Source organism: Ochotona princeps, chromosome 17 (genome assembly GCF_030435755.1).
Source record: "Ochotona princeps isolate mOchPri1 chromosome 17, mOchPri1.hap1, whole genome shotgun sequence".
NCBI lineage: Eukaryota > Metazoa > Chordata > Mammalia > Lagomorpha > Ochotonidae > Ochotona > Ochotona princeps.
Genome location: NC_080848.1, coordinates 39,550,010 through 39,576,335, shown reverse-complemented (window position 1 = coordinate 39,576,335; position 26,326 = coordinate 39,550,010). Strand labels below are relative to the sequence as shown.

Sequence of the window (26,326 nt, the reverse complement as noted above, 5' to 3'; positions counted from 1 at the left end):
CTAAATTCTTTGAAGGAGGGTATGAGTAGACACTGTTAACAATTGATTGAATTGTTAACAAATTCATGTGTTAGAAAAGGAAATGGCTGAGAGGCAAGAATTATCTAGAAAGCATACTTATTTATTATATCCTACCACATTTTCCAATATTTTAATTACTTTCTTTTCATCAGTAAGTATGTCAGTATACAAGAGAGCAGACACCTCTGTATTCTGCTGCATTTTGTCACATTTGTTTTTTGATCTTCACTGATGATCTTCCTTTTTATTGATGTGTGTCTGCTAACAAATAAACATGCAGTTGCTCTGTCTTCAGGCAAAGCTAAAACACCAGTCCCAGTCTCCCTTAGGATGCTGTTTCTCCATGAGCTTCCTCGGGGTCTCCGTTTCCTGACACCCCTGAACTTCACTGGAGAGCTGCCTTCCTCCGTGGCCTTCATTCCCTGGCTTCCCATTCAGCGGTCTTCCCACCACAGCCATGTCCTCCTGGCAGAGCCTTCAGAGATTCCTCCCAGCTGGAGTGACCGCCCAGTGGTCACCTTGACAAATGTTCGCTCGCTTTTCATCACTTGGCTCTAGTCCAGCTCTTCCAGAATGCCTTTTCCTAACCCTCCTTCTGCCCTGCCAGGCAGGATTTTTTTCTTTCTGACTGTATTCCACCCAATATCCCGCTTTTGTGACCTGCTTGTGTCCTGCTTGGCTTCCTCTGCTACATGATGAGGCCAGAGCGAGGCCAGAGTGTGGGTTATGCTGCTCTCGGAACCTTACAACTCACCATTAGTTCTTTCCAGGTGCTTGATGAATTCTTTCCAAATCAGTTGCTAGTTTGAGAATTCTGCCTTTGGAGAAATGTATCAGGTCCAACTTAGTATTGGGTTCAATCTGGTGATGTCGGCTTCTTTTTAACCCTTAATAATTACTAAGCATGATGGCATAGTAGATGAACTTCCACCTGTGGTCTGGCATCCCATATGGGTGCCAGTTCGAGTCCTGGCTGCTCCGTTTCCTATCCAAATCCCTGCGAATGGCCTAGGAAAGCAGCTCACGATAGCCTAGGCACCCGTGTGGGAAACCCAGAAGAAGTTCCTGGCTCCTTGGTTTTGGACTGACTTAGCTCCAGCCATTGTGACCATTTGGGGAGTGAACCAACAGGTAGATCTCACTCTCTGTCTCTCTCTCTCTCTCTCTCACCTTCTCTCTCTGTAAATCTTCCCTCAAATAAAAATAAATAATGAAAAAAGATACTGCTAAATATGTGCAACACCTTTCACCAAATAAGGCAATCACTCATCTCAGTAACACTGAGTACTTCTTATATCACATGTATTGTAAATTCAGGGCTCATAACCAGAAAATTCCAGGAAACAAATATATAATACAAATAAAGCTTCTTTTCATAGCATCAAATATCTCAAATCCAGACTATCAAGCATCTCTCACATGTAGATGGAGGAGTTACTTGCTCAAATGCATAATGAATCAGGTAGATGATGTCACCAGTTGGGAGTCTTAGCAGACTCCAGAGAATTCTACTTCATCTCCATGGTTTTCCTAAACAGTGCTTATTCCCTCTGAATGAAGTTTTCAAATTCATTTTCATTTTTGTTGGCCCCCTTGAAATCAGCATTCTCTCAACCTGTACCAGCTGCTGTGAAACTAAATTTGTAAAAAGGGGAAAAAAAAAAGACTTCTACATTCCCACTTTCATTATACCTAAACAGTTTTTGTAAGATCATTACACAGGGGCCCGGCTGCGTGGCCTAGCGGCTAAAGTCCTCGCCTTGAAAGCCCCGGGATCCCATATGGGCGCCGGTTCTAATCCCGGCCAGCTCCATTTCCCATCCAGCTCCCTGCTTGTGGCCTGGGAAAGCAGTGGAGGACGGCCCAATGCATTGGGACCCTGCACCCACGTGGGAGACCCGGAAGAGGTTCCAGGTTCCCGGCTTCGGATTGGCGCGCATCGGCCCGTTGCGGCTCACTTGGGGAGTGAATCATCGGACGGAAGACCTTCCTCTCTGTCTCTCCTCCTCTGTGTATATCTGGCTGTAATAAAATGAATAAATTTAAAAAAAGATCATTACACAGATATCCATTTTCTTTTTGACCTCTCCGTTGCCCATCCCTCTCATCCATCTTATGGGTATCCTTCTCCTTTGAAGTTCATTATTCCTGAAAGACAATAGGTTACATTCAAACCCAGCTCCGACTTCCATTAGCTGTATGAAGTGGAGTTACTCAGCCTCTTTGAGGTTTCCTAGTTTATAATTTGAAATCTATCTACCTCATATGGTTATGAGGATGCAATCGGCTGAGAGATGCCAGTCACTTAGAACACAGCCTGACATGGGTATCAGAAGCGAGAGCAATGATCATTGTCATTGTACTTTCCACCTTCAGCCAGTCTTTGATCTCACTTCATCATGTCCTTGTTCCACATTCACAAGTCACAATACCTCTTAAAGCCATGACCTTTGCCAAGGTCACAAGCTACCTCCTCAGGAACACCTGTCGCAGAGCTCCCTGTACGTCAGGGTTCCTCAGGCTGTAGATCAGGGGATTCAGCATGGGACTGATGACAGTGTTGAGGATGCCAATCCCCTTGTCCTTGTCTGAAGCCTCCACTGAACCGAGTCGCATGTAGCTGAAGACACCTGTTCCGTAGAAGATGCCTACCACAGTGAGGTGGGAGCCGCAGGTGGAGAAGGCCTTCTTCCTGCCCTCAGCAGAACGGATGCGCAGGACTGCAGCTGCCACGTGGGCATACGACACAGCGATAGGACCAAGGGAGCCACACCCATGAAGGCTGCAGCTACAAAGAGCAGAAGCTCATTGAGTTGGGTGCTGGAGCAGGAGAGCTGGAAGAGCTGTGGGAGGTCACAGTAGAAGTGGTTGATCGCATTGGGGCCACAGAACTTAAGAGTAGACAAGGCCACAGTGTGGGTCAGTGCATTGGAGAAGGAAAACAAGTATGACATACCCACAAGGACTTGCTGGATTCCCCAGCCCATACGGGTGGTGTAGGTGAGGGGCTGGCAGATGGCCAGGTAGCAATCATATGCCATAACAGTTAGCAGGAAACAGTCGGTCCCAGCCAGCAGGTGGAAGAAGAGCTGAGAGATGCAGGCTCTGTAAGGAATGCTCCTGTCCTGGCGCAAGAAATGCCTCAACATAGCAGGTACAGTGACACTGATGCACCCGACATCCAGCAGGGACAGGTTCCCCAGGAAGAAGTACATGGGCATGTGGAGTTTGGGTTCTGTACGGATGGCAGCCAGGATGCTGAAACTCCCACCAACCGTCATTATGTACGCAAGAAGGAAGATGACAAAAACAGGACGGGTCGCAGGACTGGGGTCTCTGTCAAACCCAGCAGGACAAACTCAGTCACCACAGAGTCATTTTCTGAGGTTCCAAGATCCATGGCTCTCAGCTGCCGGCAGGAGTCAGAGAGAAGTTGAACGGTGCGACTGGGGGACCACAGGAGAGGAGATTGTGAGCACAGCCACCACTGCGACCTCAGTGTCAATGTCCAGGAAAGTGTGGGGTGGAAGGACATCCAACATGTTAGGGAAAGGAAGGCAAAGATTTAGTGCTATGAGAAAAAGATTTGGAAAAATCTAACTTTAATGGAGAATAATGGTGACCCTGGGCAGATTTCAACATAGAAGAATTGGTCTCAAAGGCGACACAGGCACAGCATTTGAAAGGAAAAGATGAATTTCACGAAGCCATAGTTTTAGAAAGGAAACCCCAAATCTGAAAATGGTGGCAGAGTTGTCCTTGTGTGCACGAGAACCCTGAGGGTTAAAAGGAAAGTTTCAGGGGAAAGTGGAAACACAGTTACCTGCCCCACACCCTCCAAATGCACACAAACACTAAACGTACCCATGACAGCCACAGTGAACTAATTCCATGGCCAACACCTTCACTCGGGAAGCCAAGAGACTCTGAACTTTTCAGAAAAGATTAAACTGAAGTAAAAAACAGTAAAACTAGATGGAGCAACATTCATGAGGACTGATGGCTATCACAGCAGCTTCCAGAAGTGTCTGTGTCCCTCCAGCCTTGTAGATTACCTACACAGTAAAGTTACACTGCTTTTCTTCATGCAAAATCTGGGAACTTTGAGCACCAGAGTACTGGGCTTTTATTGAATTATTTAAAAAATGTACAAAGGGCCTTAACAGGGTGAGTGATTCAAGGCTGAAGCACCCAAATGATTGAGTCCCCAGCAGCGGGCCTGCTTCACCAGGTTCCCACTTGAACTCTCATCCAGCTGGAATCTCAGGTAGGCAGCTGCCAGATTCCCAAGTTCCTCTCTGTATCCAATTCCACAACCACTGGGCCGTTTGCTTCTCTGTGCCCTGGCTCTCATCACCTGCCATCTCACCCACGTATCATCCTGAGCCTGAACACCAGATGAGGTCAGAGTCTTACTGTACTGTGAACCTGGATAGTGCTTCCCCTTCCTCAGCCTTGACGTGGCCATGCCCATGACATCCGCGATGACCCACTTCAATCTCTGACCTAGAGATGTCCTTCAAAAGTCACCCACGTGAATCTACTCTACCTGAGATAAGGCTGGAGCTGAAGAGCTTCAAGGGGAAAAGGCATGAGGAGAGAAATTCATTTTCTGATGGTTAAGTGTCAAGGATAACAGTTTTGAATCTCCAGTAGATCCACTGCCATCTAATGGTCTGGGTTTCTCTGGACAAACGTGTTCTTACCATCACTCTACCTCAGTCTTTCCACACCTAAACTGTCCTTCTTCTATCTCAATCTGCTGTTGATCAAGCTGTTCTGCTAACATCCTTGCCATCAGTGGCTCAGAGCCTTAGATTCCACGGAGTCCTCTCTGTCTCGCCCCGTTCACCATCCAGCACCCAAGTCCCACCAGAGCTCTTGGGAGAGGGAAAAGTCATTCCTGGGCCCAGACCGTGAACTCTACTTGCATGGAAGCCCACGTTGTGAGGATGCAGTGAGGGGCCTTGGGACAACATTCACCCAGGAGCTGGATAAAGAGAAGGGACAGTCACCCTGGCCCAGGATGGGAGCCCCACAACCAGGTTAGCTTATAAAGGACAGAGAAAGGAAAGGAAAAACACCTGACGTCATTTTCACACTGGGATTTCTTCTCCCCGTTGCAACCCCTGGAGGCCCCGGGAGTTAACACCTTCCAAGCGGGAGCCATAGCCAGGTAAACACTTGCCTTTGCCAAGGGAACAGTCATCTCTAGAAGCTTCACAAGCTTTGGATTTCTTCCAAATGTTTCCAAGTTTGGCCTCTGTGCTCGCAGGGGACATTCACTCATGTATTTAACAACAGCAAAATGCTTTCTAGCATGTGTCATGAGCTAGAAGTCATGTTATTAGCACACTATAGTTAAATTTTAATCTCGTAAACGAAGTCCAGAAAGTTTTGCAGCACTGAGGATGATGTTGAGATCTGGGGTTTCCAGTTTAGTCTTAGGAAGGGATGGAAGAAGAAAGGAACAGAGTGTGTCTTTCTGTTCTGCCCTAGAGCTTGCAACCCAGAAAGGATGGGGTGTGTGCAGAACATGCTCCTACTTGACCCCAAGAGTACTTCCGCTTCCAACTCCTTGCATGGTCAGCTCACATCACAGCTCGTGTTAACCACCCTCAACACTGGCTTGTTTTATCATCTTACGCAAATGCCTTTCCTTTTTCTGTGCTCCCACAGTAACCAATAACCTGCAGCAGCCTAGCTCTTCATGTTTCCAACACCATAAGGATAAAGTGTAGGCTATCTCTGACCAGAACAACTCTGACTTCTGAAGGTGGCCCTGGGTATCGAGCACAATTGTTAACTATCCCTTGTTCGTTACTAACACTTCCCCAATAGGCAGAAGCATCTAGCAAAGTCAACTGAGGAGACTCCTAATAGCTTTAGGTGTGATGGGCCAGTGGGTGAGTTACAGTTTCTGATCACCACTGTTCTTGAAAGAGAACCTGTGGGTGACAGAGCCAGGAGGTAGCCTCTCCCTCCTGGCAGGACAATGATCGTGCTCTCTCCCTGGGAAGTCTCCCTTACTCACACATGGTTAACCCAGAAACTGTCCTGAAGACCCGTTGTAAGGCTTCTTTTTCCCAGGCAACTGCGCAGGACTTAAGCCAGTGCCTATATGGGACGCCTACTGTTGCAACCAATTGGAAAGTGGTTTCTCTCTCTCTCTCCCTCTCTCTCTCTCTCTGTGTGTGTGTGTAGGTCTCTCTCTGTAACTCTGTTTTTCAAATAAATAATAAATTATTTAAAATATTTTGGTGCAAAATTTTCAACATCCCTATGTAGTGTTTTCATAATGTATATTTCCTATGAATATGTAAACTCATATCTATCTAGTTTGTTTCAAAATAATCGGCAGAATTATCTGAAATGAGATGGAGAGGGTATACATCTGGCAGTATTTTTGGTTTGGCAGGTCATAATTGGCCAGTTTTGGTTTTCTATATCTTCATAAACACTTAAGAAAATGTATTTTCTTAGAAATTTCTTTATGGGGCTCGGCGGCGTGGTCTAGCGGCTAAAGTCCTCGCCTTGAAAGCCCCGGGATCCCATATGGGTGCCGGTTCTAATCCCGGCAGCTCCACTTCCCATCCAGCTCCCTGCTTGTGGCCTGGGAAAGCAGTTGAGGACGGCCCAAAGCTTTGGGACCCTGCACCCACGTGGGAGACCCGGAAGAGGTTCCAGGTTCCCGGCTTCGGATTGGCGCGCATCGGCCCGTTGCGGCTCACTTGGGGAGTGAATCATCGGATGGAAGATCTTCCTCTCTGTCTCTCCTCCTCTGTGTATATCTGGCTGTAATAAAATGAATAAATCTTTAAAAAAAAAAAAAAGAAATTTCTTTATGCTGAAAGTGATAACAGGAACCAGATGGACCATCTCACATGAAATGATTAGGAAACCAAACCTAATGTCCTGGTTGGCAAGGTGGACAGAGTCATGACTCTTCATCTGCATGACAGTGTGAGCCCTACGGATGCCACTTGTGGGCTAGGGCACAGACAGAACCTAGAGGTCCTCTGGGAGGAGAAGATGGCACAGTTAGTGTCCGCCATGGCAGCCAGACGCTGAGGAGGAAAATACTAGAGAGGGGATAACTCATCAGGCAGAAAACCCACATGGCAGATAGCAACTGATTTCTGAATCAGCCGGAAGAAGTCAGAGCCTTACAGAGAGCTTTTTCTTTCTTTTTTTTTTTTTTTAAAGATTTTATTATTATTGGAAAGCCGGATATACAGAGAGGAGGAGAGACAGAGAGGAAGATCTTCCATCTGATGTTTCACTCCCCAAGTGAGCCGCAACAGGCCGGTACGCGCCGATCCGATGCCGGGACCAGGAACCTCTTCCGGGTCTCCTACATGGGTGCAGGGTCCCAATGCATTGGGCCGTCCTCCACTGCTTTCCCAGGCCACAAGCAGGGATCTGGATGGGAAGTGGAGCTGCTGGGATTAGAACCGGAGCCCATATGGGATCCCGGGGCTTTCAAGGCGAGGACTTTAGCCGCTAGGTCCCGCCGCCGGGCCCACAGAGAGCTTTTTCTAACTATGTTTGGGGGCTGGCATGATAGTGTGGAAAAGTAATCCTCTTCCTGTAGTGCCAGCATCCCATATGGAAACTGGCTCAATTCTTGATGTTCCACTTCAAATCCAGCTCCCTGCTTATGGCCTGGGAGCAGTGAAAGATAGCTCAAGTCCATGTGGGAGACCCAGAAGAAATTCCTGGCTCCCAGCTTAGACCAACTCAGCTCTGCTCATTGTGGCCATTTGGAGAATACACCAGCAGTTGGATGGTCTGTATTTTTCTGTCTCTCCCTCTCTCTGTAACTCTAACCTTCAAGTAAAATAAATTTTAAAATATTATTAAACACTTATTTATTTTTATTTGAAAGGCAGAATTACAGTGAGAGAAGGACAAAGATCATCCGTCACTGGTTCACTCTTCAAATGACCACAACGTGCAGAGCTGAGTTGATCCAAAGCCGGGAGTCAGGAGCCTCTTCCAGGTCTCCCACACAGATTCAGTGGTCCAAGGCTTTGGGCCATCCTCTGCTGCTTTCCCAGGCCACAAACAAGCAGGGAACTGGATTGGAAGTGGAGCAGCCAGGACATGAATCAGCTCCAATGTGGGATCCCAGTGCTGGCAGAGGGAATATCAGCCTGTTGAACCACTGAATCAGCCCCTCAATCTTAAAAACAAACAAACAAACAAACAAACAAAAAACCCCGGCTGTGTTTGGGTGGCAGTTGAGTTCTAGGTCTACCACATGCCGGATATGTTACTATCAAGTGAATCGAGTGATTGACTCAAGCCCCAGTGTGCTCCTCCGAAAAGTGATCCAGACACCAAAGGTGCATCAAAAAGTTGTCTGGAGGATTAAAGTCAGAAACTGAATGAAAACACAGTAAAATCAGTGATCACCATCTTACGATTGTTAAGATTGGTTGGCCCCCACCAGGACTTTAAGTGCACCATTTTGTTTACTTCCGACACTAACCCTAGGTGTTTTCACAGATGAGGCAATTGAAGCTTGGAGGAGGTCAGTCACTGGTTCTAAGTCTCATCCATAGCAACTGGACAAGCACACTTGCCCCTGGACCATGTCCGTGTAGCCCATAGTACACCAGGCTGCTCAGGGAGAGCATGAAGAGCCAGGACCCCACAGTGGAAGAAGGGCAAGGTCTATACTGTGGTGGGCAATTAGGAGTTGAGTGGGAGTATGACATGGAATGGGGGCTAGACGGCCTCTCTCCAAGTTCTGCTATTGCCTCTTGTCGCAGAACCCTCTGTTTTCAAGGACCTGGCCTAGTGTGGTGTGACATCCCTGGGGACCTCATGGGCCCTCCCACCTCCAAGTGGGCCTTCCTCTGCCTCTTGGAGAACCGTGATCGAGCCCCACCTGGCGCTCCCAGGAGCTCCCACTAACAAGCACCTGGGAAGACATGCTACTTCCCTGAGGCCCTCACTAGGAAGCTGAAGTGGAGGAAAGCTGCTCCCACTGCCCCCTTCTCCCCTCCAGGCCTGGGCAGGTCTGGGTAAATGTGGCCATCACCTTCTCTCTGCACAGAATTCTTGTTAGGGCCAAGAATGCAGAACAAGGCCCTGGGTTTGGAGCTTGCCGTCTCGCCTCGGTGCTGCATGGGCACCCCTGGGGTTCCTCATCCTCGCGTGATAGCTGGGATGAATCACTTCTCCCAGCACTCCCTCCACTCCCTGCACTCCCCATGGGACTAATGTCAAGGTTCAATAAGGAGCTGGATGTGAGACCTTTTAGAGAACCTGGGAAGCAACACAAAGCCGTGAAGAATCAGCACTAGGCTCATTAAACTGAAAACTACAGTTGCTTATTGGTTTGTGGCTCCCCAAGCTCCTACCCCTAAGAGGGCTGATCGTTTAGGTCCCCAGAGGGTGACGCCACTGTGGGGAGGGCCCCACCACAACACTCTGATCTCATCTCTGCTTCACTTGTGTTCTTATACACCATCTCCCCTGGCTCTCTGGGGCCAGGGCCTGCACAGCTCCTCACCCTCTTCATTTCTCTTCAACAGAAACCTTGCCAGCTCCTGTATCTGTGGCAAGGTAAGTGGGCATTAGGACCTCCATCCTGACCCTCTTCACGGACTCTCTTCACAGAGCCACTCATGTCCCCTATTTCCGATGATTCATTAGAGAAGGAGAATCTTGCCCAGGGTGACCCATCAAATAGACATAAAACAGGGGCTCTTCTATGTCAGAGTCCGTTGTCAACGGGTGAGTTTTCTAGGGGAAGACTGCCTTCTTTTTACAATAGAGCAAGTGTGAGGCCATACACAGAACCCGACTTGCCAGCCTTGTGCCATTTCCCAGGAAACACCCTCAAACCAGATTCCTACAGAGGGCCTGGCTGGGTCTCCCTGATCAAATTCCTAAAGGGGTGTCGTGGGAAGGAGGGACCCAGGAGCTGTTAACACCCTCAGGAAGGGTAGCCCAGGGCTCATAGTGGATGCTGGAGAATGGTCGTTGAGGATAGTGTCTTCAGTTCAGGTCATCGTTGTAACCTGGTGTGAGACACATTTCTCGGCTGCATAGATGGGGGCTCATCGTTAGACTCCAGATCCAAATTTCTAAGACATCTCCATGGGTTGGAGTCTTCCCCTAAACTTATTTATTCACAGGGTCTACCCCTTCTAATTGCCAAATTCCTCCTAGTTGCTCTGGGAAGACACTGGTCAGAGAATGAGTTGTTTCAACTGGTGTCGTTCCTGGTCCCAGAACTGCTCTATTTACACCGAGGGCTGAGATGCTTCCTTGTCTATCCCTTCAAGTCCCATCAGTCTTCATCTTCTTGCACAAATTCCAGCTCTTCCAGAAAACCGTTCGCAATATGATGTTCACTTACCATGACATCTTGTCCCTGCTCTTGTTATCCTAGTTTCAAGTTCACTTTTTTAAAAACTCCCAAAATAATAAATATCTACTGTATGCAAGTTGGGGTGACAAGCATTGAGAACGCAAAGCTGAATCTGCCTCCATCTGTCCTGAAACCACTGACAGTGGAGCACAGGAGGTTTGCTCTACAGGGGCGTGAACATGGGTAGGGATGAGCCAGAGGGAAGTAATGACGCACACCATTAAGTTGCTGTAAGGACTGAGCAGGGAGGAGTGTGAGATCCACTAGAACCAGAGAGACTTTCAAAGAGGAGGAACATTCTAGTTCAATCTTTAAGGACTGAAGTCCTTAGAAGTTAGTGAGCAAATGCTGCAGGCAAAATGACTAGTTTCAGCAAAGATTAGAGAGCTAAAGAGTTGAAGGATGTGAAACCTGAGAGTTCAACTTAACACAGACTAGAGAGAGCAGGTAGGGGTAGCCTAAATATTCTATAGCTATTTTGCTCCTACTTGAAGGTCAGTTCACATAGTGCTTGTCTGTGACTAGACCTAGAGGGTGTCACAAGTCACTGATGTTCAGAATTTTAGGCAGACACCACATTTTCCGCCCGTGTGGGATCCATCACACAACCACACAGACCTGATTTATGATTCTGGCTTTGAACCTCTCATCAACTACCCCTGCGCGTCTTTGGTTGCTCCTCCATTTTACTTGCATCCAGAACATGAACCTGTGCAGGCAAAGGGAGTTCTGCATGATATGGAGCAGTCACATATGGGCTGCAAGAGCAGGGACTGAAGGAGGCAGCTGGACCAGCATGCGGGCTTCCAAGTACAATTCAAACAGGGACCTAGCACGGGCACGCCAAAGACTTGCAAGAGAACCTGAAATTGCAGTTTCTGCATTCGTAGCTGTTTCGTCCACATTCTGTGATGGTTAGAAAAACTGTTAACAGGAGAAGAAACCCGTGTTCTTGTTCTGAGAGATAGGGAAGAAGAGTGAGGATCATGATGGCAGTGGGGAGGAGGGGAGAAAGAGGGCACCACAGGCTGGGGAAAGCCACGGGATACAAACTGCTTCATGTGGGCACCAGAGACGCTGGGAAGCGCCTTCAGGGACCTAGAGTCCTGCGATATTTAGCAAATCTGAATCCAGCAGACAAGTCAGAGAAAAACTTTCATGAGTTGGGTGAAGGAGGAGGTATCTGGAGTAAATTCTGTGGCTATTGGGAAGCAGAACCGAGAGATGTAAGTAGCAACTGTCACCATGACCTATGCAAAGGACCCATGTACTTTACAAAGGGAGCCACTTAAGACTGGCATGTGGGCAGAGCCACCAAGGCTTCTGCTCAGAGGGCACCCAGAATAGCTCCAGAGAACTGCATATGGGCCTGGGCTGGCTTGCTTTCCTAATATTTAAGAAACATTGAGAAGGAAGACTACATAGGCCAAGGCATCTGCTCAGAGGGCACCCAAGACAGCTACAGAAAGAATTGCAGAAGGACCCAGGCTGGCTTTCTTAATATTTTCTTAATATTTAAGAAACAGTGACAAGGGAGACTGCACGGGATACAGACATTACAGACAGCGGGTTTCCCAATTCCCCTTTGAATGTCCAGAAGTGCCCCGTGGTGATTTGCCCGGATAGACACATGAGTTGCTGGTGTTATCAGAGGAATTCTCTGATACCTTCATGGTTATTTGGAAGTTAGCACACACGCGTGAACACACACACACAATGAAAGACAAGTATGTTTTAAGTATATTTAGCAACTTACTTCTGACAATGTTCCACCTTAGTTTCGCCATGAATAAATAAAGACCTTCTTTAAGATTTCAAGAAACTTGATCCTTCTTTGACTAATGACACTGTGTTCAGGGGATGCCAAATGCAGTTATGAGCTCAGAGACACCCCTAGTGTGGGTAGAGGGTGACAGGGACCAAGCTCACTCGGAATCAATGATTGGCAGTTGACTATTTCCCCGGATGTGGCTTCCCCCGTGGTAACTCACGGTCTACATTCTAGATGGGAAATTGGCACTGTGCCTTGGGTTTAAAGTATTTTCCATTATTTTGGAAAGATCTTTTAAAATACAGCAGCCTGATTATCACTCATTTGACTTATCTATATTTTAAAACTGTGTAAATAGAAGCATGCCACATAATCATAAGAAAAGTTGTGATCTTTGAATCTGTGTTCATAATGATTCCTAAAGAATGCATCCCTAGGCTCTCTGCTTCTGAGAACCATTGTTTTACATATCATGTGGTGGGATCTTCCACATGCGGGTGGCGCTATTTGTCTTTGTGCCTGATTCATTTGAATTCATATAGGCACCTCAAGTTCCACCCATGCTGGTGATAATGATAAATCACTTTGCTTCCAAGTGCTCCTTTGTGTCTGTATACCACCTTTTCTCTGCCTGTTTCGTCTGTCAATGCCATTTGAATTGATTCCATAACTTGGCTCTTGTATATAGTGTTGCAATGATTGTGGGAGCAGGGTCATCTTCTCAACATAATGATTTGATGGCTGGATCATATAGTGATTTCTTTTGGGGGGTTTCGAAGACTCAGCAGTTTTCCAAAACAGCTGTGCCAACTGGCATTCCTGGCACAGTGTACACCTATCTCCTGTTGTCCACATCCTCAACAATACTTATTATCTTCTGCCTTTTTAGTAGCTATTCATTCACTGTGAGATGATAGTTCCTATTGATTTTCGTTTGCATTTTCCTACTTGTTAGTGATAGAGGGCATTCTCCATGTGTCTGGATGTATGGAGTAAGGATGCACTATCAATTCTTGTGTTCCGTTCCGAGTATTCATTTTAACTCTTAGCATGACTTTTTCCAAAATCTACAGCTATAGGGCCTTGCTAGGAGTATCTCATGTTGATGCAGGAAGTAAGAGAAGAAAGGATTTATGTACTTTTCATGAGGAGAATGGAAATTAAGGTAGTGGTGACATCAAGCAGCTCCCAGGGCAGTCAGGGAAGGACACTGAAAGGAAGGCAGAGATGGAGTTTAAAGTGAGGAGATGCAGCCAGAAATTATCCACAAGAACACTTAGGAATTTACTCAGGTGTGCATTTGAAAGTGAGTCATTATGTTTTTACTCAACAACTAACTTGGGAGAAAGCTGATCCATGCCCCCTGGAATGTCTCACTACAGGGACTCATGGAGCCAGCATCTGGGGCCAATGGAACAGCCGTTACTGAGTTCATCCTGCTGGGCTTGGTGGAGACTCTAGACCTGTGGCCACTTGTCTTCTTTCTCTTCCTCCTGGCCTACCTGGTCACAGTGGGGGGCAACCTCAGCATCCTGGCTGCTGTCCTGACAGAGCCCAAACTCCACTCCCCCATGTACTTCTTCCTGGGCAACCTGTCCGTGCTCGATGTCAGCTGCATCAGTGTCACTGTCCCTCCAATGTTGGGTCGCCTTGTGTCCCACAAACGCCATGTTCCTTATGGAGCCTGCCTCTCCCAGCTCTTCTTCTTCCACCTGCTAGCTGGTGTGGACTGCTTCCTGTTGACAGCCATGGCCTATGACCGGTTCCTGGCCATCTGTCATCCCCTCACCTATAGCACACGCATGAGCCAGACAGTCCAGAGGACATTGGTGGCTGTGTCCTGGACCTGCGCCTTCTCCAATGCACTGACCCATACTGTGGCCCTATCCACCCTGAACTTCTGTGGCCCCAATGTGATCAACCACTTCTACTGTGACCTCCCACAGCTCTTCCAGCTCTCCTGCTCCAGCACCCAACTCAATGAGCTTCTGCTCTTCGGTCTGGGCATCCTCATGGCAGGTGCACCTGTGGTTCTCATCATCACCTCCTATGTCCACGTGGCAGCTGCAGTCCTGCGTATCCGTTCTGCTGAGGGCAGGAAGAAGGCCTTCTCCACCTGCGGCTCCCACCTCACTGTGGTAGGCATCTTCTACGGAACAGGTGTCTTCAGCTACATGCGACTCGGTTCAGTGGAGGCTTCAAACAAGGACAAGGGGATTGGCATCCTCAACACTGTCATCAGTCCCATGCTGAATCCCCTGATCTACAGCCTGAGGAACCCTGATGTACAAGGAGCCCTGTGGAGGGTGCTAACAGCGAAAAAACGCTAGCAGGAGGAACGGAGACAGCCTAGCAGTGGGGCCCCAGCCCTCCTACATTCTTGAGCAAACAGACTCTTGCTCAGGAATAAGATCTTTGCTCCTCAAGGAAGCTCTGTCTAGCCAGGGGTGGGCACATTTTGTAGACAGGGACTTGACGCTTCCCAGTTCAGATGAGGGTGAACTAGTACAGTGAAACCGAAGACACTGATTTCCAGTGTCCTGTCCACATTGCAAGACTCGATATTTCTTTTTTTAGCAATGGAGAATTTGTATTCCCTTTGAGGCATCTTTTTTTTCCATTTAATGATTTGCTTTTGTTTATTTAAGAGAGTGAGAGAGGAGGATCTTCCATCTATTGGTTTGCTCCCCAGAGCCTGCAACCCATGCGGCTTGGCCAGGCTAAAGTCAGGAGTTCAGAACTCTAAGTCTTCTCCACAAGTGGTGGAGATTCAAGCATCTGAATGGTCACTTGCTGCCCCCCAGGATGGGCGTTAGCAGGAAGTTGGATCAAAAGCCAAGTAGTTGACATTAAACCTAGTACTCTGATGTGAGAGTCTGAGGCTTAACCCACTGAACTACCATCCCTCCTCATCTTTTTTTTTTTAAGATTTATTGATTTTTTTATTTGAAAGGCAGATTGTAGAGAGAAGGAGAGACAAAGATCTTCCATCCACTGGTTCACTCCCCAAGTGGCCTCAACAGCTGGAGCTGAGCCTAGCCAACGCCAGGAGCCAGGAACTTCTTTCTGGCTCTCCCACGTGGGTGCAGGGTCCCAAGGCCTTGGGTCGTCCTCGACTGCCTTCCCAGGCCACAAGCAGGGAGCTGGATGGGAAGTGGAGCTGCCTGGATGCCCATATGGGATCCTGGTGCTTGCAAAGTGAGGATTTAATCACTAGGCAATGGCACTGGACCCTCCTCATCTTTTTTCCCAGCATAAAAAATTCATTAAATTAAAATTACTTAAATTAGAAATGTTTATAAAATGCAGCCAAAACAAAATTTTACTAGAAGAAAGTTGAAGTCAAAACTTTCACTCTTGCTATCTCACTTACCTCTCCAGAAAAAAATTACTTTTAAGAATTTGAAGCTTATCCTTCCAGCTTTTTCATACATCAATCAACACATTATATTGTTTTTATACTATTCATGTAAGTCAATGTTTCACTATAAACATGTTTACCTATCTTTTGTATCAACAGGGCTATGTTATGTATGTGTTTTATTCATTACAGTACATGGTACACTCTTGCAGTCATTGTCCAAAAACTTACTCTCCATTTTATTGGATGCCAAGGATTACTTTATTAGCAGCGCAGAATTTAATGGCCACATTCCTTTTGATGGAGTTTTATTGTTTTGGATTTGCTATAAATAGAACTTCATAATACTAGAGATTGCCAGCAAACCACTAGGAACTAGAATGGGTTGGAAGGGCTCCCCTATGGGTTTCAGAGATTCCTCTACATGCTCCTACCAAGCCCTTAAGTGCCTGGCCCCAGGTCCAGAACAAAGAGGTTATCTTTTTCCTTTTAAGCCACCAGCTGGTGGTGGGTAATTATGGCAGTCCTAGAACATGAATGTGTCTAATTGGCATAGACTCTGTGCTAGTGAAAAGCACTGTGTGTGTGATTAATCGCACAGGTCATATGAAATCATCTTGCAAAGAGCACCTGCATGACCAGGATTTGTTTCTGCCAGACCTGTGTTGGCACTGCCTGTCCAACACACCATAAACTGGCTCGAGGCTCACAGATCAGACTTCTAAGATGATGCAAGGGGTTTTTAGCAACTTCTCAGAAAATGTGTATTATGGAAACCCACACCTGTACTTATCTTTTAATCCCATTTTCAAGAACTTTCTTGAAATGTTCTCATTTATACCCAGGTACAAGATCCATTTGTGGCTGGTTTGTTTTGATCTCTCTAGTATTGCGGTGTAACTCCATATCAGTTGTTTTCTGCTTCTATCTAAGAATTATCTAGGAACGTATACTTTACTTCCATGTGAATTTTACTGATTTGTAGCTTCTGCTACCATTTTGAATACAGCATTTATATAGCTTTATATTTTTAAATGTTACTAAATAATGAATAGCTCCAACATACATATAGTATTTCTTTAAGTGGGAGCCCTAGAGGCCATTAATGTGAGTCTAATATGAAGGGGGTGGTCAGTTTCCCAAGGAGTCAAAGTTATGATTCTTTGCAGTGAGAGCAAGTAGCAGATATAATGGAGGACCAAGAAAATTTCACTGTAGGTTGCAGCTCAAGTTGGTCCTAATGTCACAGACGGAGCTTCAGGGATGGAGCAGAGGTTGCTCTCACTGAGATGTGTATGTCCTGGACTCATCCTTGGCACAAAGTCCCTGGTCATCACAGACATTAGAAGCTAAAAAAATATGCCATTCAGATGACAAGAGGTTAATTGGAAGGGCATGGAATATCTCTTCTTCTCTCTATAACTCTGAGATAAATAAATAAGTTTTTTTTTCTTTAATATTCATTTATTCATTAATTACATTGCATTACATGACACAATTTCATAGGTACTGGGATTCCCCCCCCTTCACCCCAAACCCTTCCCCCATCATGAATTCCTTCACCTTGATGCATAACCACAGCTCAAGTTCCGTTGAGATTCCCTAATTAAAAGTTTACACCATACAGAGTCCAGCATCCCACTTGTCCAGTTCAAGTTCAACGGCCTCCTAGGGAGGCCCTCTCAGGTTTGAAGGCAGAGCCAGCAGAGCGTCACCTCGATCAATTAGAAGCTCCAACATATCATCAGCAACAGTCCAGGTATGATGAGGCTGGTGCAGAGTCCACTGATTGACATAGTCCGTCTTAGGGTTTCCCCTTGTCCAGTTTTCCGCTGCAAGCATAAAGCTGAGGTGGTTGATTCATCTACTCCATTTTCCATCTTTTTTTGATTAATGCTTTGATTCCTCCATTTTGTTCAGGGGAATCCCCCTAAAAAAAACTTTGAGGCGTTCCCAGTCCAGGCTCCTACATGTACTACTAGTAAGCACAGTGCCCGCCACCGTCCATCACTCCGATCAGCTGATGGTTTTAACCCCTGGGTTGGTTCTCTTCTGAGCCCCGACCTCTATTGGAACCAATGAGTATCGCATCTCTCCCCGGCTCTGCCCATCACACTCTCGTCCCTCACCTAAACCAGTGGGGGAGGAGTGCTGGTCGGGTGTTGCATTCCCTGCTAGCACAGGCCATTTCACCTTGGCATTTTGTGTTTTGTACTGTTTTTTTTTTTTTTTTTTTTATCGCAACCAAACCCGGCCAGGCCCCCACACAGTTTCAGCACTTGGGCTTGCCAGTGGATGACGTGAACCGACTCAGCCTGGTCTGCCCCAACCCGAGCCAAGTGTATTCCAGTGGGTCACATTCCAAAGCCTCTTCTGGGTTATTTACCTCCATGCTTCTTGCGTTTATTTGTAGAGTCAGTGTCCTGTCAGAGGATCTGTTCAGGTTCCTCCCTCCGACTCCTTCATGGTGTCGGGCTTCACGCATTCCAGCAGGTCCTTTGGCCAGCTCCGCTCTTCAATCCATTCTGGTTCCTGCTGTTGAGTGTCAGCCCAGCCACGGCTCGTCCATACCCACGCATATCTCATATATGGCTCAGATGGGGTTGAGGCCTAGCCGAGCCCGTCCAACGTCTATCCTGGTCCTCCGGAGCACCAAACTGTGCTGTGGTCTAATCCGGCATGGTGCGTCAAAGCCGAATTGATATTTGTGCCAAGGGATTACAACTGTGACCCGACCAGAACTCAGCCTCCCTCCAGTTCCTGTGCCCCTTAGTGGTAGGCTCCACGCAGCCAAGGCCTCCACCACGCTCTCCAACCAGGCCTGTTGCCAGCCAGTGTTAACTATGCCAGAGGTTGCTCTGGTCAGCCCAGAGCGTCCTATAGACTGTCATGCCTCCTGCATAGACTCCACCGGCCCTTCTAAACCGTCCAATGGGGTCAGAGTGTCAGGGGATTGGTCCACGTATGCCTTACACATTCTAGCCCCGAGTATGGTTCTTGAATGCCAGTCAGTGTCATAGTAATGCCTTCTGTGACCCCTCTGCTGATCCCTCATCCTATCAGGTAATGGGGCATCCTGCTGGAAAAGCCCGGAATTTTGCCTTTTAAGTGAGCTGATGTTGGCGATCGGCACTATAAAGTGACTACAGGTTCTTCAGAGGAAGATTAAATGCCTTTGAAAAGCTTAAGGACTAATACATATTCTCAGAGTACTGTGGGTTCAGCACGGAGCGTCTCATGCAGCATATCAGAGAAACCAAATTCCAGAACTTCCTGGCCGGGCGGCCAGCAGGCGAAGCCTGGCGCCGAATGGCGCACTGGCCACCCGAGAGCCTCGCACCCCATGTACCTGCGCAGGTGGTGGAAAGCTTGGCTGTGTTAGGCTGGAATCGTGGCAGGGACCCTCGCGCCCGGGCCGCATGGCGGCCCGGGGCCAAGCTGCTTGGGCCCCCGCCTGGATCGTGCTAGCTAGCCCCTCCCCCACTCCAGCCCCTGGCATGGCGGCTCAGAGGCATTCCCAACCCGCTTCTCAGGGTCCTGGGACAACCTTCCCGCCCCAAAAGGAGGCCATCAGACCAGGACCCCGGCAAATCGGAAAGCTGCCCGAGAGCCTCGCACCCCATGTACCTGCGCAGGTGGTGGAAAGCTTGGCTGTGTTAGGCTGGAATCGTGGCAGGGACCCTCGCGCCCGGGCCGCATGGCGGCCCGGAATAAATAAGTTTTTAAACAAAATAAAATAAAGCCCATGGTATAGTGTCAAGTATATAACAAACACATGATAATATCATGGTTATTATGATCATTCTACTAGGAACTTTACACACGCCACCCCATCTAATTACACCCAGAATCCCTCAGAAGCGAGATTATGCTCATCACATACAAGGAAAACTGAAGCCAGGAGGATTTGGTGGTTGTTAATGAAGTGAAGGGCAGACACCTCATGTACAAAGCTTGTGGGCTTCCCCTGGAGACCATACTGCCACTTGGGGGGAACTTCATGGTGTCAGGAGGACATATACATCTGAAGATTACACTACCCAGCCACTTCAATTTCCTGTTTTTCATCGTATTTATCACTAGATTTTCAGCTTGCAAGAACCAAGCCTGGGAGATCACAGTGAGTGTCAATATGCAGCCCTTCCATCCTGACTCTTGTTAGCACAGCACTTCTACCCCAAGTTCCCTCTGGCCATGGTCTTACAAGGGCCTGGGTGGAAAAGTCCTTGTGTGAAGTTGGAAAGTGCTTCTCCCAGCTCATCCTCTCCTCCCCAAACCCAACACTGCTCCCCTCACTTCCATTTCTCAGATTGAGGAATCTGATTTTTGCAATCCCTCCCCAAGCGCTGCTTGGAGCAGGCATCTGCAAGAGCAAAACACTTCGGTTCAATCCCAAGCTTCACCAAGAGTTCTCTGGAGGACTTTGAAAAAGCAGATAGCTCTTCTCCATCCCGACCTCCAAATCAGAGTTGTTTACATATCTCCTCTCACTATCCACCTATAGCAATAAGAGGATGGAGATGAGGATGTGGGAAAACTCTGACACCATTACTGAGGTGTGAGTCCACTGCCTCACCACCGCAACATTGATTAGAGTTTGTGTTATTTGCCCTTGCCTCTCCCCACCTTCTCCTCCCTCCGTATCCCCAAACACTTTGTGGGACTAATTTCAAGTCCCCAGGAGGGTAACACTCCATGGTAAAACCCCACAACAGAAATAACACTCCATGGTGAAGCCCCACCTGTCTTCACCTGCTTTTCATTTATAGAGCCTCTTCTCACTCCCCACGTAGCTGACTGAGTTAGCGCAGCAACGTGCAAGCCCTCTCCCATCTCTCTCCAGGAGGCTTTGGCTGGCCTCTGCAGCACAAGAAGGTAAGTCCCTCGCTGGACTCCATGTGTTACTGTTTAACAGGGAAGGACTTCAGCTGCTGGTTTCCCAGAGGTGGTGATCAGTCTTGCCCTGAGTGACTTGTCAAGTGAGAGGAGGCACTCTCCTCCCTGCCACACATGCTTTTTAAGAGATTTACTTATTTATGAATGTTAGAGTTATGGAGGAAGTAGAGAGGGAGAGGCAGAGAGCAATCTTCCACCTGCTGCTGGTTCACTCCCCAAATGGCCACAACAAAGCCAGGAGTCAAGAACTGTATGCAGGTTTCTCTTGCAAGTGCAGAAGTCCAAGCACTTAGACCCTCCTCTGCTGCTTTCCCAGGGCCAAGGTGGATCCAAGGTGGAATAGGTGGGACACGAATTGGTACCCCATGCCAATGTGAGGTATAGTTGGTTTTCTGATTCTGTTAGGCGTAAATGGAAGGAGGTTCAGTGTCTTGACTTTCCCACCCAGAAGCCCATCTTTCCAGGACAGCATGGCCAGACCCCCAAGACCAGCCGTGGGACAGTAGTCAGTCACAGGGTGATGACAGAAGCCCCGGCCTCAGCTTGGCTCCCAGGAGTGGGGATCTGAAAGGACCACCTTACCAGTGACCATATCTGAGTTCCCACCACACAAAGAACATCTGTTGGAGCAACCCAGAATGTGGGGGATTTCACATGAGCTTTGCTCCTCAGTTGAGCACGAGATAACAGCAACTGGGGAAGCATGATATTCTGACTACATGACCATCATTTGCTTTTCTATGGCCGGCTTCTTCTGAGTGTAAAGGCATTTGTGACGTGTATAGGAAGAGTAGTGTGTCAAAGTGTGGGTTGCTCCACAGCTGCATTCCATCTCTGCACAAAGGGAAGGGACAGCCATGCAGCACTCAGCTTGCCTGTGACCCTATGTGCTGCTTCAAATCATAGGAATCCTGCCAACCCCAGCGCAAATTCCACCTTAGTCACAAAGCTGCTCATTACTAATGACCTCAGTGATGCCCTGATTATCAGAAATGCTGTCAACCATGTATTGATTCATTTCTATATGAAACCATGCATGAATAAAATGGATGCATCCATACGCACCAGACATGAATCTCGTCCTCCTATAAGGCACTGGATTTACATACTAATACTCTTTCTGTAAAACAGGGATTAAATGGAAACACATGCCATGTTCTTGGAATGAAAAGTCCTGTATCATTAAGAGTCCATGTATTCCTATTAATTAAAAAGTTACAGCAACTTCTCAGCAATTTCTGCTTCTTTTCCAGAAACATGAGCAGGGAGCTGGAGCAAAGTAGCTGGAACTTGAACCAGCACTCCTGTATGGGACGCCAGTATCACATGCAGTGGCTTGACCCACTGCACCACAACACCAGCTCCCCAATTTTTTTCTTTTTTGAAGATAGAATTCATACGTTTATTCATCTGCTTGTCTGGGGGAAGCAATGAATTCTGAGACTTACTCTGGCATGCTCAAACCACACCCTTTTTCTTTGTTTCTTTTTCCACCATGATTCCCACAAAGGTTCTTTTAGCTATGAGAGGAAGGATAGCCCAACATGATCAGTGAAATCTGTCATTTTATCTGAAAATAAAGCACAGCATCAGATTTAGTATTGTAGTGCAGTGTAAGAACTGAAAAAAAGGCATTACCCAGACAGAAATTAGTAAAGATTTGGGCATATAGGAAATGTTTCTTCTTTGAATAAACAAATTAACTGAAATAACTTCTTATCCTTTGGGAATATAACCTGGCAGGAATTCATGCAATCCAATGGAACAGCCGTTACTGAGTTCGTCCTGCTGGGCTTGGTGGAGACTCTAGACCTGTGGCCACTTGTCTTCTTTCTCTTCCTCCTGGCCTACCTGGTCACAGTGGGGGGCAACCTCAGCATCCTGGCTGCTGTCCTGACAGAGCCCAAACTCCACTCCCCCATGTACTTCTTCCTGGGCAACCTGTCCGTGCTCGATGTCGGCTGCATCAGTGTCACTGTCCCTCCAATGTTGGGCCGCCTTGTGTCCCACAAGCGTACGATTTCCTATGATGCCTGCCTCTCCCAGCTCTTCTTCTTCCACCTGCTGGTTGGTGTGGACTGCTTCCTGTTGACAGCCATGGCCTATGACCGGTTCCTGGCCATCTGTCGTCCCCTCACCTATAGCACACGCATGAGCCAGACAGTCCAGAGGACATTGGTGGCTGTGTCCTGGACCTGCGCCTTCTCCAATGCACTGACCCATACTGTGGCCCTATCCACCCTGAACTTCTGTGGCCCCAATGTGATCAACCACTTCTACTGTGACCTCCCACAGCTCTTCCAGCTCTCCTGCTCCAGCACCCAACTCAACGAGCACCTGCTCTTTGCTGTGGGTTTCATCATGGCGGGTACCCCCGTGGCTCTCATCGTCACCTCCTATGCCAATGTGGCAGCTGCAGTCCTGCGTATCCGTTCTGCTGAGGGCAGAAAGAAGGCGTTTTCCACCTGCGGCTCTCACCTCACTGTGGTAGCCATCTTCTATGGTTCAGGTATTTTTAACTACATGCGACTAGGTTCAACCAAGCTTTCAGATAAGGATAAAGCTGTTGGGATTTTCAACACTGTCATCAACCCCATGCTGAACCCAATCATCTACAGCCTGAGGAATCCAGATGTACAGGCTGCCCTCTGGAAGGTGCTTGTGGGGAGGCGCTCTGTGGCTTGAGGGTACATCAGGTGCCCTTTTTTTCCTATGCCTTTGTAGACTAAATCCGCAAATGGGCCAGAGCTGCTTCTATCCCTTGAGTATGAGGACTTTCATAACAGGAATCATTTCCCAAACAATATGATCTAGACATTACTTTAAAAGTTCAAAACATGCCAGACCACTAGATATGAAATATCCCTCTAAGGTCTTACTCTTAGTAGCCAGGAATCTGCCAGCTGAGACTATATCTAAGCAAAAATGTAAGTTACATGGTGACATTTCACCCAAAACTTCTTGTCACATGAAGAGAAGATGACTCTGACCTAGGTTATCGCCTCATCTTGCTTGTCCATTTCCCAGCCGTTTTAATGACCAGCTCTCAGTCAGTTGTCTCTTCCCTCCAACTTCCCTTTTCGGTCCCACTGCCCATGCAAATGTGACATTCTCTTTCCTGATTCATTTCCCTAAAACTGTTTTTTGACTTGGATTGTTGACTTGGATCTTCCATAAGATTTTGTAAGAATAAAAAAGATTGGAAGAATGAGGTACCGAGACCGGAGTAGGACTGAGTAGGACTGAGTAGATGAGAAAGCATGGACCAGCTGGATAAGATGCATTGATGCTGCTCTTAGTGGTAGAGTGGGAATTAGTACACCAGGGACTTTCGTTTTTGTGTCGTACAGCAAGTGCCAGTTCTGGAGCCACCATAGCCAGTTTTGCCATCATAGTAGTCTACCCTCTCTATTGAAAACAGTATTAAAGGTTTTTCTGAAACTGCTGGAAAGTGTGTCTAAGGGCGTTTCTTCTGCGGTGTTTCTGGAATGCTGAAAAGAAAAGTCATCACATGGAGAAAGCAGAAGGAAGAATTCTGGGTGCTAGCCAACTGTGCACCTAAAATGTCATCAGAGTTTCCCCATCCTCCACTCTCTGCCTTCCGAGTCCTGCCTGCTCAAGGTGATACGAGACTGCCCCAGCTAACAAAGGAGCCTCCACCCAGCAGATGCTCAGCCCATTGTCCAGAGGTCTCCACCTGCTGGACGCCCTTGACTTCCCCTTCAGAGCTGGATGGACCCACACCAGAACAAAGCCTGACCATCTATATAACTGCCCATTGAATAGACTCATTGTTTTAATACTAATTCACAATTAATTTCTAATTTGGCTGTCCAGATCACCAAATTGGACAGCAGGGGCATGATTTTTACACATTTATACAAATATATCTGTATATATGTATATATATATATATATATATATATATACACATATATTTTTTTATTTTAACTTTATTTCTGTGGTTTTTCTATTTCATCCTGCCTACTAATTTTGGGTTTGGTTTGTCTTTTGCGTTTCCAGACCATTGAGATGCATTGTCAGATCAGATGGTTGACACCTTCGTAACGTCTTGATCTAGGCACTGACTTTTATAAACTTTCCTCTTAACACTACTTTTGCTGTATCTCATAAGCTTTGAAATGTTGTGTCATTTCCACTTGTTTCCAGCGATCTTTAAATCCCCATTTTGATTTCTTCTAAGGTCTACTGTGCATTCAGGAATATATTGGTCAGTTCCCTTGTATTTGCATATTTTCTAAGATTTCTTACGTTGTTAATTTCCAGTTTTATTTCATTTAAATCAGAAAATATTCATAGTATGATTTTAGTGTTTTAGATTAGTTGAGACTTATTTTATGGCCTTGTACATGGTCTGCCTGATGAGAAGAATGTGTATTTGGCAGCTGGAGATGAAATGTACCATCAACACCAATTAAATTGGTTTAGTCACTAATGAAAATCAGTTCTGTTGCTTCCTCTTAATTATTTTTTGTCTGGTTAATCTGGCCAGATGTCACAATTCTTGATGTTACCATGGTTCTCATAGCAGAATGTACTAGAGCTAACACATCATCCAAAGTTTAGCCTTCCACCTGTGCCTAGCAAGTCCTAGTAATCCTGAGGCTGTCATATGCTAGTGCTTAGCATCAATCCACTTACTCCAAGCAGTTGTCAAGTATCCAGTTTAAGAATCCCACCTAGAAGATACCCTTTCTGGAACTGGTCCCGGAATCAACTTCCTTGATTGGGTTCTTACCAAAGCATAATCTGATACAAGAATGTGTGTATGTGGTTTAATAGGGAAGTCACCCAAGGAGAAAGAATGCAGTTACTTATTTTGGAGAAAGACTGATTTATGAAGAGAGTGAGACAGAGAAGGGAGATGGTCCCTTAGCAAGCAGTGTATTACTTAAGTCCTTTCTGGGCAGACACTTAATTGTACCAGCTTATCAAGAAGTTTTCACATTCATTTCACTTAGAGAAATGTTCACTTCCCAAGTTGGTAACATCGTTCCACTAAAACCTAGTTAAAAGATGTGTTTTTGCTGAAATTAATTCAAAGAAGGGAATAGTTTCTTCTTCCGAGAGCAACTTCCACCTTCTATTTCCCCTATGAGCTCAATAACTGACCGTGTTGCCCAGGACCTCATTCAAACACAGCACACCAAAGTAAACAGGGTTCAAATGAGCTCCACTAAAATCCAGTGTTGTATCTGAAGTTCCATCAAGCCATGGAATTCAACCCCATCAGCTATGCATTTAAAACTTCAGGCTTCGGGCCCGGCGGCGTAGCCTAGCGGCTAAAGTTCTTGCCTTGAACGCCCTGGGATCCCATATGGGCACCAGTTCTAATCCCGGCAGCTCCACTTCCCATCCAGCTCCCTGCTTGTGGCCTGGGAAAGCAGTTGAGGACGGCCCAAAGCTTTGGGACCCTGCACCCGTGTGGGAGACCTGGAAGAGGTTCCTGGTTCCTGGCATTGGATCGGTGCGCACCGGCCCGCTGCGGCTCACTTGGGGAGTGAAAAATCGGATGGAAGATCTTCCTCTCTGTCTCTCCTCCTCTCTGTATATCCGGCTTTCCAATAATAATAAATCTTTAAAAAAAAAAACTTCAGGCTTCATTCTGGTCATAACACAACTCTTGCATTGATGCTAGGCTTCTGAGCACGCCATCCGTTGTCCATGCTCCAAACACAGTGTGTTGATGATGCAATCCATCAAAAAACAGGACTTGTGCCTGAAATTGTCTGTAAGAATAGAGTTCTCTTGGAGTTAGAACAGGGTGGCGGTGCCTTCTGGAATTGGATGTTCACCAATGGCTTTCATTCTATATGTGTAATATGCATGCAACTTACAAACATGAGAAAGTACACACATTTGAATGTTA

At 46.9% G+C, this 26,326-nt stretch overlaps 3 protein-coding genes across 3 annotated transcripts; 2 read left to right on the top strand and 1 right to left on the bottom strand.

Moving 5' to 3' along the window:
* Window positions 1-2,487: 2,487 nt before the first annotated feature.
* LOC101531537 (putative olfactory receptor 3A4) lies at window positions 2,488-3,421 on the bottom strand. Its single transcript, XM_012929439.2, is given in 3 exon segments — window positions 2,488-2,777; window positions 2,780-3,329; window positions 3,332-3,421. Coding segments are annotated over 3 exon segments (930 nt in total).
* Window positions 3,422-13,555: 10,134 nt separating this feature from the next.
* LOC101531760 (olfactory receptor 3A2) lies at window positions 13,556-14,509 on the top strand. Its single transcript, XM_004594052.4, has one exon. The coding sequence runs from the start codon at window positions 13,568-13,570 to the stop codon at window positions 14,507-14,509; it is 942 nt and encodes a 313-aa protein (XP_004594109.2). The 5' UTR covers window positions 13,556-13,567.
* A 7,664-nt stretch (window positions 14,510-22,173) lies between these two features.
* LOC101531998 (olfactory receptor 3A1-like) lies at window positions 22,174-23,309 on the top strand (the record flags this gene model as incomplete). Its single annotated transcript, XM_058676033.1, has 1 exon — window positions 22,174-23,309. A coding segment is annotated over one exon (948 nt), but the record flags the coding sequence as incomplete, so codon positions are not given.
* Window positions 23,310-26,326: the final 3,017 nt, after the last annotated feature.